The sequence below is a fragment of the Gopherus flavomarginatus genome, chromosome 15 (assembly GCF_025201925.1).
Source record: "Gopherus flavomarginatus isolate rGopFla2 chromosome 15, rGopFla2.mat.asm, whole genome shotgun sequence".
In the NCBI taxonomy this organism is placed as follows: domain Eukaryota; kingdom Metazoa; phylum Chordata; order Testudines; family Testudinidae; genus Gopherus; species Gopherus flavomarginatus.
The window spans coordinates 17516708-17529517 of NC_066631.1; the positions used below are offsets into that span (position 1 = coordinate 17516708).

The 12810-nt window shown below is 43.8% G+C and overlaps 1 protein-coding gene across 3 annotated transcripts in view; it reads left to right on the forward strand.

Annotated features, from left to right (window-relative positions):
* The first annotated feature begins 651 nt into the window (after positions 1-651).
* The window catches only part of DGCR8 (DGCR8 microprocessor complex subunit), a 42357-nt gene continuing 30198 nt past the window's right edge, over positions 652-12810 (forward strand). For 2 of the 3 annotated variants that reach the window (XM_050924098.1, XM_050924100.1), the window contains exons 1-3: positions 652-787; positions 9713-10722; positions 11250-11409. In XM_050924098.1, the coding sequence (XP_050780055.1) occupies positions 10000-10722; positions 11250-11409 (883 nt within the window). In that variant the 5' untranslated portion in view covers positions 652-787; positions 9713-9999. Of the gene's footprint in view, positions 825-9712; positions 10723-11249; positions 11410-12810 lie in introns of all 3 variants that reach the window. The other variant, XM_050924099.1, reaches the window with a different exon arrangement.

Below are 12810 nucleotides of genomic sequence, written 5' to 3' on the forward strand. Positions count from 1 at the left end.
TGGGTGACTCTGGGTTTCAGGCCTGTGAGGTGAACATTTAATAATTCACTCTGTCTAGTAATTCGTGGGCCCTGGGCATAGCTGGCTTTGGGCACCTAGTACAGCAGAATCCAGAGCAGCCACCCTTTGTGGTGAACTGCTTGGCTCCCTCACTCTCAGCAGACTCCCTATTAGCTGAACTCCCAATTCGCCTGCCCTATTTCTGGTTGCCCTAGTGGGGGAGATAATTGGGAATTCCCTGAAACGGACTCTGGGGCCTTGATGGTGCTTGGATACCATGGTGATGGTTGCCTTGGCAACACACGAGCCAAACAACTCCCATCTCCTGACAGGGCCCCCCGAGGGCCTTCTGCACTCATCCTCCCTTGGCTTTAAACAGGAGCCGCCGCACCTTGGCTTAGGACTCTACCCATTCTTGGCTCCTGAAACGGCCCCTTTCCTCTCCCCCCGACTTTCCTAACTCCCGCCTCCACCCTTCTCCCATTGGTCACATCTACGGAGAGCGTCTCCTGGGTGTGTATCTATTCGCTGAAGAAAATGACATAATCGAGAAACTGCCAATAGAGCACGAGGCTTGAAGTGACTGGCATATGGAAATGCCAGTGTGATTGGTTCAGGGCCCGCATAGTCCCGCCCGCGGGAGCAGGAGCCCCCTTGAAGCAGGCGTTTCAAGATGGCGCCGGCTGGGCGGGGGAGGCGGCTCCTCTGAGGAGGCGGCGGCCGAGGCACTCCCTCCACTCCCCCGGCCCGGGAAAGCGGAGCGGCGGGGACACCCGGAATGGCCCAGGTGGGTGCTGAGCCCACAGACTCCCGCGTCGAAGGAGGTGGGCAGGAGTGGGGCCTGCGGCCCAGCCGCTCGCTTGGTGCCGTCCCCCGGCCGGGGTGACGGGGAGGATTTCTCTCTTCTCCTAACGCCCCGGGCGACAATCCTCTGCCTCCTCAACCCCGCCCCGTACATCGAGAGACGGGGACTATTCTACCTTCTCCCCAGATCCACCATGGCCGTGTGGAGGCCCCGTCCTACCTGCACCTCCTTTTGAATCCGCCCCCCCCTCGCCCTGAGCGCGGGCAGTGAGGAGGCGCCCGATCTCCCCCCAGGATAATGGCGACAAACAGCCCGGGGGGGGGGGGGATTCTCTCTGTTCCATTACCCCCCACTCGCCGCACATCCCATTGCCCAGCTCGCGGGGGGTGATGGGAGAGAGTCCCCCCATGCACTTCCCCTGCCCCCTCCCCCGCACACACTCACTGGGAAAATGGGGATGGGGGATATTCGCCCTTGCACATCCTCTCTGCGCGCGTCCCCCTCCTCTGTGTAAGGGGAGGAATCTCGCTCGCTCACACTCAAGGTGATGGGGGAGACGGGCAGTTCTCTTCATCTCCTTTTGCATAATTCACAGGCTCGGTCTCCACAATGTAAGGAGAACTCCGCCCACTCCTCCGCCCCCCTCCCATCCTTCTGGTTCCCTTCACGCTGGGGTACTGAGGAGAAGCCTGCACATCCTCCTACTTTCCGACCCCCTCACCTTCACTTCTCCTCCTTCACTTTGGGGTAACAGGAAAGATTTTTCTTGGACGCTCTTTTCTTCTGCTTCACTGGAGTCATGAAGGTTCTTCCCTGCACCCCTTCTATTCCTAATTGTGGATTAATGGGGTGGGTTTCCATTTGATAAATTACCAGAACAGTGTGTATATGGGGGGGAGGTTACCCCTAATTCTTCTTTTACTGTCTCTTCTGTGGTCAGGGGAATGGAGACGCTTTCTCCCAATCCTCTCCTCCTTTAAACGATGAAGATTCTTGCCCTGATCTGTTTGTGTGAGCAATAATGAGCTTTCTCTTGGCCCCAGCTACTAGGGATCCCCCAACACCTTGCAACTCCTTCCTGACTGGGAAATGAGGATTCTGTACCTGATCACTTTCCAACCCAATAATGGCTCCTCCAGCCATCCTCTTGCCCCAATATAATGGCATGTATCTAACATTTTCTCTGTAACCCCCTTTTGCCAACCCAGGCAGTGGGCACAAGTCCTCCTACCATTAGATGGAGACAGGAAGCTGGCAATGCTGTGTGCTGTCATTTCCCATCCCCAAAAAGGGGTGGGCTGGCTGGCTGAATCTTTTCAATTCCATTTCTGTCTCCAGCAGGTGGGAGATACCTAGCCAGCCAAAGAACTTAGAACATACTTTTTAGGGTTTTTTTCTTTGAAATTTCTGTTACAGTTAGTTAGTTTAGGGATTTTCATAAAAAGTATGACTTCTTTATATTCACATGAACACTATATTGGGAGGTGGTCCTTTCGCTATGATGTGGTGTTTTTAACTAAATGGGAGGGAGTTTAGGTGGGGGGGGATGCAGGTGCAGGCTCTAGGAGGGAGTTTGGGTGTGGGAGGAGGCTCAGGGCAGGGTGTTGGGGCATGGGAGGGGTTTTGGGGTGCTGGATCCAGGAGGCGCTCACAGGCAGCTCCCTGCAAGTAGCAACCTGTCCCTGCTATTCCTTGGTGGAGGCAAAGCTAGGTGGCTCTGCGCACTGCCCCTACCCCGAGCGCTGCCTCCATTCCTGGCCAGTAGGAGCTGCAGGGGCGGTACCTGTGGGCAGAGGTAGCAGGCAGTGCCGACTAGCCATGTCTTCGCCTAGGAACAGTAGGGACAGGTGGCAGCTTGTGCGGAGCCCCTGCCCTGAGCCCCCTCTCACAGCAAAACTCCCTCCCAGAGCCCATGCCCCACACCCCCTCCTGTTCCCCTACCCCCAGTCCCGCACTCCCTCCTGCACTCCAAACCCCTCCTGGCATTCCTCCACCTAGGAGCAGTAGGGACATGTTGCTGTTTTCTGGGATCCACGTGGAGCCAGATAGGGAGTCTGCTGGCCCTGCACCAACCGGACTATAAACTGGATTGTCTATGAAGATTAGAAATGCCGATTTATAGAGCTTTCTGGTTGCTACAGGGTCGGATAACACAGGCTTTATTGTAGATAGGTAGGATATGAATTAGCAAATTCTCACCCTGAGTGATACACCGGCCTGCAGATTCTTAAGGCACAAACTGCCTTTGCTTTGCAGCTTGGGTTTCCCAGGTTTTCGTACACAGGCTAGAAATCCCTTTAGCCTGGGACCATCACTTTCTCCAGTTCAGTCTTTGTTCCTCGGGTGTTTCCAGGTGTGTTGTAATAGGGATTGTGAGGTACCATTGTGATGTCATTTCCCCCTTTTATATCATCTTCCCACTGGCTGGAAAGCTCTTTTGCTGTGACCTAGGTCAAACAGTTCCCATTGCTATCTCTGAGAGGTTTTTGTTGTGCACAGCTCTTGGGGTAATCATTGTGCTTGTGTGCATTTCCTCAATAAGACATTAACATTGTTTGGCCTTTTTACTGTTGTACTTGAAAGGCTGCTTGTGGATGTTTTAAACCTCAACATGTTTCAGTAACACATGCATAGCCAAAGTTCACGTACGATGATGGCACATATAATCCAATGAGATATTAATGGCTAACAGATCAAGACTTTTAGAATGATATTTCACAAGTAATATGTTGTGCAAAACATATCCTGATGATATGACAGTGGTGAATAAGGGAGTGCCAGGGGTCACAACAGGGATGTGACCATACTGGACAAAATGGTGATCACTGACTGGCTGCACCAGTGCTCCTAGTGTTTCTGTGTGACCTTACTATCTGTTTTGCATATGTATGTTTTCTTTCCTGTATGTGGAGAAAATCATGGCTGTATCCCTGTTTGGCTTTTTTACTTTGGGCATCTTGATGGCCTCCAGAGATTATTCCCTACCTTCAGACCGTGTTTCTCTATGCCAAGACTGGTGACATGAGGAAGGTGAACTGTTCTATGCGGTGGTGATTTATGGGGCCTTCTCCTTTAGAAGCTCAATTCTGATTTTGTGACAATGGTTAATTCAGCCTTTTTCCTTCAAAACTGAATCTTCTTTATTTTGTAAGCAGAAAAAACCTTCTCTCCTGAGGGCAGTGTTATCATGCGGCCATGGTAGATGCTGAAGACAGATGATCCTGAGTGAGAAATTCCTTTTACGAAAATAGTCTGTAGAGTTTGGGTTGGGTTTTTTTGGGTTGGACTTCTAAGCTGCATTGATTATACAAGTGGCCTGCACTTCTATTCTAAAACATAGCTTTCTGGAGCCAGAGGATGAGAAGGAGAAACCCTGGTTATGGTTAGCCATAGAAAGGGCTCAGGTTTCTTCTGAACCACTCATCCTTTCTGGACATTTTGGGCAGGGAATGTACGGTTTCTAGCAAGAAACTTGATTTCCTGAAGACCTTTAGGGCTTTGCCTTTGACTGGACCTGTTCACATTGCTGGGTACTAGATATTTTCATGTCTCGTGGCTACTCTATCAAGTTTATCTTGTAGCAAGAATCTGTCACCTTCAAAGAATATACTCTAAAAGGCAGCAAAAATCAAGATGGCTAGTATGTTGTCTTGTGATTCAGTGCTTGTTTTGCTATTCTTTATAATCCCTGACAGCATCCTATATACTGTCCCATTAGAATGTGATGAAAGTCAACTCCTTTCTATGCGCTCCTTCCAGATGGAGGTCTAGCATTCCATAATTCAGATGGTCTGTCTGATGGAGTTAGGTGTCCTGTAGATCAATAAGACACAGACCTACATGTCTATATTCCCTCCAGTTTATCAGAAGTTCCTTTAATTTTTTTGTTCTGAATGTTCAGGGTGCTTAATTTCCACTTGACAGTAGCACTCCACAACTTCCCAAAGGTACTCGTAGTTCTTACTACAGCTTTTCAAAAGGATGGTGTTAGTCAGATTTACATAGACAATTTTTTAGTATGGTCATGTTGGTCATATGGCTTAGCAATCAGCATGAATCTTCAGAGAATCCAATGTCTGGATGATAAGTAAGAACCTGTCTCTACCGTAGGAATTAATGTCTCTTGAGGCCAGTAATTTAATACATTGATAGGTAAGCTGTTCCTTTTGAAATATTTTAATAGTGAAGCTGCAATCAAGGTGAGTTTCTTGATCCATTTGGCCTTTGTAACAGCTGAGGGTCATGTCTTGAGGTTCTGAGATCCATAATGGCATTACTGGATCTAGTGTGATTAGCATGTTGGCTATCTTGATTCAGGCTCCATTTGGCTCTGTTTTTAGCAGAGGGCCCTCCAAATCATCCCCTTAGAAAACAGGTAGTATAAAGGGGGTAGAAAGAGGCCCTTAAAAATACTCTCTGTATAAAGGGGTTTCCCCATTGACTCTTTATAAGTCCTCTCTCCGCTCCTGATGTTAGAGGTGGGGGTGAGGATGTGAGTGGGAGTGCTGCTGTGCCCTGCCTAGTCTTAGCTTCCCATGGCTCATGGGGAGCCTTGAGAAGCAGAGGATAAGTTAGGTCAGACTTGGGGTAGCTCTGTTGCCAGCAGCTAGGCACAAGACAAAAAAATGCAAGAAGCACAAAGTTGGCTTAAAGTTGCCGTGGACCTTCTTAACCGCGTTCCAGCTGAAGCAGATACCAAGTAGCAGACAACTTGATTCCCAGTTCATCACTTCAACTTTGATGTGAAGAAAGGACTAAGCAACAATAATTTTATAGGCAATAATGTCCAGACGAAACAAAAGGTGCCAAATCATAGCGGGTAAAAAGGAAGTTCCTGTCCTCTGTTATTCCCATTGCTGTAAAACTCGGCCCAAGAATAAACTTTTTGAGCTGTAGCTGGACACAGCCTGGGAAAGGGAAAATGCTGTGATTAGTATTTTTGTTATATGCCTTAAAAGATGATCTTTCTAGTTGGATCTGAGAGCTTACTGATCAGACAGGGAGGTAAACTGTTCTTCAAGGTCAGGAACCTATTAGATCTTGGAGTGGGTACGTCTTTCATCCTTGGGATTTTCAATTTGTCTACATAAATTTATACTCCTTACAGCCAGCATCCTTCTCAGGAATCCCTCTGGAGAACCTGGACCATTTAGGAGGCATTGGTTCCCAAATTTAGTGAATTTATGCTGAGATTATTGGTTTTATCTTTCCTTCGGCCAGAACTTTCTGATGAAAAGCTTATTTTACCATGGAGAACGTAGGAATGTATGTCATTCAGTCTGGCCATTATGTGGGTGTATGTGATGAGAATGGGTTTTTGTAATGGATGCATTCCACAGAATCTAGGGTGTTTCAAAGCCTGGTGAAAAATAGCAAATCAGATCACTCAAAACATTAATACAACAGTCCTCCTGCGTTTTTAGGATGGGATGGATAAACACTTAGCATCAGCACCCTGAGAGTCCAGCTATCAGCTCTTTAGGTTTTACAGCAACAAAATTAATTAATTTCTAGTGGCTTTCCATCCAGAATAATGAGATTATTTTAGAGCAATTAAATTGAGGCTTTCACAGATTCATAGACTTTATTTAAAAAAAAAGGAAAAAAAAGTGAGTGGGCCAGAAAGGAGTACTGTGATCATGTAGTCTGGCCTCCTCTTTAAAACAGGCCGGAGGACTTCCCTGAATTAATTCCTGTTTGAATTAGAGCATGTCTTGCATAAAGCATCCAATCGTGGTTTAAAAATTGCCAGCAATGAAGAATCCATCACAATCTCTGGTAAATTGTTCCAATGGTTAACTACCCTCACTGTTAAAAATTTGCATCTTGTTTCCAGTCTGAATTTGTCTTGCTTCAACTTCTGGCCATTGGATCCTTGTTATACCTTCCTCTGCTAGACCAACGAGCCCATTATCAGTGTTTTGTTCCGCATGTAGGTACTTATTAATAAGGCTGATTCTGTCACAGAGGTTGTGGAAGTCACGGATTCTGTGACTTTCTGCAAACTCTGACTTTTGCAGCTGCAGTGGCTGGTGCTGCTGATCCTAGGGCCACCAGAGCAGCCACCGCTGAAGCCAGCTGCTCGGGTGCCTCATGGCCAACCACACCGTCTGCTGCTCTGCTGGTCCCAGGCAGCTGGCCCTAGGGAGTGCCTGAAAAGCGGTCCTGGGGGCAGCTGGAGCAGCTGCTGTGTGCTCTTCCCCCCCAACTGCCAGATTTAGTCATGGGTATTTTTAGTAAAAGTCATGGACCGGTCACAGGCTGTGAATTTTTGTTTATTGCCCGTGACCGGTCCATGACTTTTACTAAAAATACCCATGACTAAATCATAGTCTTAACTATAAGGCATGTTTTCCAATCCTTAAATTGTTCTCGTGGCCCTTCTCTGAATATTCTCCAGTTCATCAACATTCTTCTTAAATTGTGGACTCTAGATCCAGACACAGTGTTCCAGTAGTAGTCTCACGAGTGCCAAATACCTTTCCCCCTCCTCCTCAATATTTCCTTGTTTATACATCTAAGGGATTGCATTAATGCAGCTTTTGGCCACAACATCTCAGTGGGAACTGATGTTCAGGTGATTATTCATCATGACCCCAAGTCTTTTTCAGAGTCACTGCTTCCCATGGTAGTCCCCCTTAAGTATTCCTTTTTGTTTCTAATATAATTAAACAAAAAAAGCCTACCCTTTAACTCCGCTGTCCATAGATTTTTGCATATGTCCTTTGGTTTCAGTTAACAATTTTCTGCAATTCCTTCTTCTGATTTTATATTAATTGCTCTCAGCTTCCCCTTTCTTCTGTTGGTTCATACACGCACGCAGCCTTTCTGTCTCACTTGTGGGATTATGGCTATTTGGGCATCTAATAAAATGTTCTTTAACAGTTCCCAGTCGAGCTTTTTTCTCTTTAAATTTTTTCTTCCAACTGATTTGGCTTATAACTTTCAGCTTTGTGAAATTGGCCCCATATAATAAATGTGATCACAATTGTACCTTAGCTTACTACTAATTTTTAGCTTTGTGCTCAGTTCCTTTTTGTGAAGATGAGGTCTTTTATCAAATTCCCCTGTGTTGGATACAATGCTTTTTGATTTAGGAAGTTGTCATCTATAATATTGAAAAGTTTGGAGGATGTTGTAGTACTGAGAGCATGAGACCTTTAGCATATGTCACTCAGATTGAAGTCTCTGATCACACAATTTTTTTTCTTAAACGTTTTAGATAGGTGCTCATCTTGTTGCCTAGTTTGATTAGACAGTCAGTAGCCGACCCCATCTAATAACCCATTATGTAATTAAGTGTTAAGATATTGATCTGTAAGCATGCAACGTTGTTTTCTTGTTAGTGACTTGGAAACAGGTAATGTAATTTTTGACTGAGTGTCACTCCTCTTTTTCTTTACCCATGATTTGATCCTTCCTAATTAGATTATAACAGTTGATTTTAACGTTCAAATCATGCTTTGTTCTTTTTTAGTCCATTGGGACTTCAGCCTGGTGCTACACATTTCACAGTTGCTTTGAACTCAAAACTGCCTATTTTGTGGCCAAGCCAAGCTTCAATTCTTTGTTTTTTATCTTTCATCTATCTTTATGTGGGTAGGCCTGACATGTTGTAATCTATTACATTTTGAATGCTTTAATTACTTGTCCTGTCTGTTTTGTAGCTTGGATACTGTTGTTGAAATTCACTTAGCCTGGGCTGGCATAGAGATACGTTAGAGAATTATAATTCGCTTCTCTAAGTCCCCCTATGGTAACCCAGACATCTTGCCCTTGTTTCTTCATATGTTGCCCTATGTTTCTTCATACTACTGACTAAGACTTCTGAAATGTTTGGGTACAATTTCTCTATTGTCTGGCAAGTTTTTGAACAGCGCGGACTCAGCCAGCTGACTCTCGTAGGGGGCGTAACATCGCTTTATTTCCTGCTGGTAGGAGGACTTACACCCACTGTATGGGGTGGCACAAAGGGATTGGAGAAACAAAATTAGCAGGTAAGAGAGAACCATAAAAGAGTACCTGGGAAAGGAAATAGGCCACAAGGCTCTGCGCAGAGAACAATTTACCTCCTTCCTTCTCTCCCCATTATATAAAATGCAAATAAAATGGTATTAAGAGCCTATTTGATGTAAAATTACATAGACTAATTGAATATGTTTGCCAGTCTAAAGTACCTAAAATACTTTGGCTAGTAGATGCTGTTCAAAATTAATAGTAATGATTAAGACTTCAGTGTTAGCACTCTGGATTTATGTTCTAAATATCTGTCTTGAGTAAGGCATCCTAGTGACCTGTAATAGTCATGGATATAAGACCACACAGCTGCTAGCCCCCCCTACTTAGAAAAGCTCTATTCAGGCTTTTTAGTAAGTGATCAAATTTTCTGTGTTACAGTATCCAGAGAGTAATTTCTGATTTGTTAAATCTATTCTTCAAAATATTGCAGATAGTTAATTGAACATTGAAGAAAATAATCTACTGTACCTTATAGTGAAGGTAAATAGTGAAGACTTAAAATCTGACCTGCTTTAACATTGCCAACTATTTGTTTTTCAATTATATAGATAAGTAGCATTCTGTTACTAAGCTACTTAATACCAAAACCAGCTGTTTTTATCTGACCCATTTAAAAATCAATGCTTTGTACCTGCTGGTCATGCAGCAGTAGTTACCAATTGGTTTTCCTGGAATTGTGCTGGCGTAATGTGATTCTGGTGCACAAACAAAGAAGCAATGAAAACTCTTAATTCTGATAAAAAGAGCATTACAGTCAGTTGGAAGTTAAAACAGATGTTCAAGTATCCTTTTTGAGTAAGAGTTTGGGATGGAATTCCATTTTTACCTCTGATGAATGGGACAGTTGGCTTTCAAGCTCTTCTGTGACAAATCTTTTTCTTTTTGTAGGTTGAAAGAAGAAAAGGAGACCTGCTTGTCCAATGAAGATGCGCTCTACTTAGTCTTCAGCTATTTAAGCTGAATGCATTGTGATTTCCAATAATTGAGACAGTGATTCTGAAAGCTGTCTACATTAATGAAAAGAACAATGTAGTCAGCTTAACTGAATCATCAGTGTTGCATATTGAATAGAACATGATAAACCTATCTTGATGGACTTGTGCATGTTAGGAATATAGATTATATACGTTTATTTAAAGCTTTGTTTTTTAAAACAGTAGTTTTACAGTTTAAATATGGAGAAAACTGAAAATGCACCTCCCCTCCCCAAAGAACCTGCAAGAGAAATGAATGTGGAAAACCAGACTTGTCCCCCACCTCTGCCGCCTAATGAACAGCCTCCACCACCTCCCCTGCAAACGTCCAGTGACGCAGAGGTAATGGACGTTGGCTCTGGTGGTGATGGACAGTCAGATACCCCTGCTGGGGACGCGCACACTGTCTGCAGAACACAGCTTCTGACAAAGGGATCTGCTTGCTACAAAACTCGTCTTATAATAGACCCTAACAATAGTGACCAAAGCCCAAGAACTGCTCGTCATGCACCTTCAGTTCGAAAGTTCACCCCTGATCTTAAGTTACTTAAAGATGTAAAAATTAGTGTTAGCTTTACAGAAAGCTGCAAAAGCAAAGACAGAAAAGTTCTGTACACTGGAGCTGAGCAAGATTATAAACCAGATACAGATTTTAGTATTAATAATGTCAATGGGGATTTGTATGTTTGTCCTTTTGGTGGTAGTAATGGTAAAGCTGTAGGTGTAGGGGGTGAAAATGATGACAAGAAGGATGATGAAAATGATATTGATCAGGAAAAGAGAGTGGAATATGCAGTTCTGGATGAGTTAGAAGATTTTACTGACAATTTGATGGAAATTGATGAAGGAGGAGGAGGGTTCACATCTAAAGCAATCGTTCAAAGAGATAAAGCAGATGAAGAAACCTTGAATTACTCTTATGAGGTATGTAAATATTTTTTACCAAGTGATTAGAAAAACTTGTGCGAAGATGTGTAAGAAAGACAAGCTCTAAGAGCTTGTAGTCTTGAAGACAAAAATGCAAAATTCTTCGACAGAAGAAATTCTATTATACACAACTTTAATTAATTGAATAAATTAAAGGATAATTTAATTTTTCATGGTAACAATTTTGGTGATTAAAATTTTTGAATGATATAGCAAAAGACTTTAGAAGGTGCTGAATTTAGTTCTGAATTGTGATATATTGCCTTTTAACAGACTCTTTAAGGGCTGCCTGGATAAGTAGGTTTCATTTGGTTCTTTTCAGATTGTCGTGAAATATCAGTTGCTGATCCAGTGACCATTTATGAAAATTTACCTCCTTGTTTTTCAGTCTCCTTACCATGGCCTTGGGAATCTTTCATCCAAATCCATAGGCAAACTATTTATAAATAATTTGTACCTTTTCTTGACAGAGCAAGGGACAGTAGTAGCTATAGAAGGATGGTATTTGACCGTGTCTTTTGCAGGATGATTTTGATAATGATGTGGATGCTCTGTTGGAAGAGGGCCTTCGAGCTCCCAAAAAGAGGAGAATAGATGAGAAATATGGAGGCGAGAGTGACCACCCATCTGATGGAGAGACAAGCGTACAGCCAATGATGACCAAAATAAAAACTGTACTTAAAAGTAAGTTACTTTTCATTAAACCTCTAATTTTTCTATGGTGCCTGTATGTAGAATTGTGGGCAATTCAGTATTGGAATTTAGTAAAGACAGACTGGTATGGTTCTTACTGTTCAAGGGCCTCGCTTCATAGGCTATGACCGTGACACTTCTAGGTTTGAGAATTTTTGTGTTCAGTCCTTCTCCATAATGTGCAAATTTATTCTATGGATTTATGGAGGTGTGATGAGGTTCCCAGGGTGCAACCTGGACTGTGAGACTGCTGAGCTCTCTATCCCACCCACTTGGGCTCCCTCTCTCACTGTGATACTGTTGGCCAGCTACAGACCTCTAGCAGGTACTGCACTTACACAGACATCCACAGGCAGGGACACCCCCAACTGAGTTACATGAGTGCTTCTCACAACCACTCATGAATCAACAATAGAGAGGCTCTAGCCAGTTCCCCCCAGCCTTGCACCCTGGAACTGTACTGTCTTGCCCTGGTCAGAAGCCTGACTATGTAAATTCATTACCCAGTCCCTGCCCCACTCTTAATATGGGGAGGACACACCCAAGCCTTTGTACACTCAACTCAGATTTCCCAAGCACTTCAAAATACATTGTTTTAGGTAAAATGTAAAACAGATGTATTAACTACAGAGAGATCGATTTTTAAGTGATTATAAGTAGTAAGCATAGAGATCAAAGTTGGTTATCTAAGAAATAAAAGTAAATTCATAATGTGATTTCTATAAACTAAACAGGATTTGAATCAAGTAGTGTCTCACTCTGATGATAGAAACAGGTCACAGATCTTCAGTACACTGCTGGAACTGCCTTCCAGCCCGGGACCACACTCCTCACTTCAAAGTCTTTGTCCTCCAGAAGTGTTTCCAGGTGTTGAGTTGTGGAGGGAAAGATGCCAAGTTGTGATGTCATTTCCCTTTCTTTTATAGTTTTTCTTCCAGCTTGCTGGAAAGATCTATGCTTGTGACATGGGGATCTGCCCCCACTGGTCAAGCAGCCTCCATTGTCTGTGTGCTCTCTGAGAAGTCTTCTTCTGGGATGGTTCCCTTTAATGGGCCATCAGCATGGTTGGCTACTCCACTGTTGTATCTGAAAGGCTGGTTGTGAGTGTTCCTAACCTCACAACATATTTCAGTAACACATACATAGCAAAACTTCATAACTTCACATACAATCCAACAGGATATTGATGTTCAGCAGATCAAGACTTTTAAAATGATACCTCACAAGGCTTACTTTTATACAAAACACATAATTGTATGACAGTGGTGAATATGGGGGTTCAAGGGTGCCACTCTGAGGTACAGAGTGCCATGGGAGAAGTATAGGGAACACTTCTGCATAAGCAGGCAGATGAACAATGTAATCTACTTTTTCTTCCATCTTTAATAACAT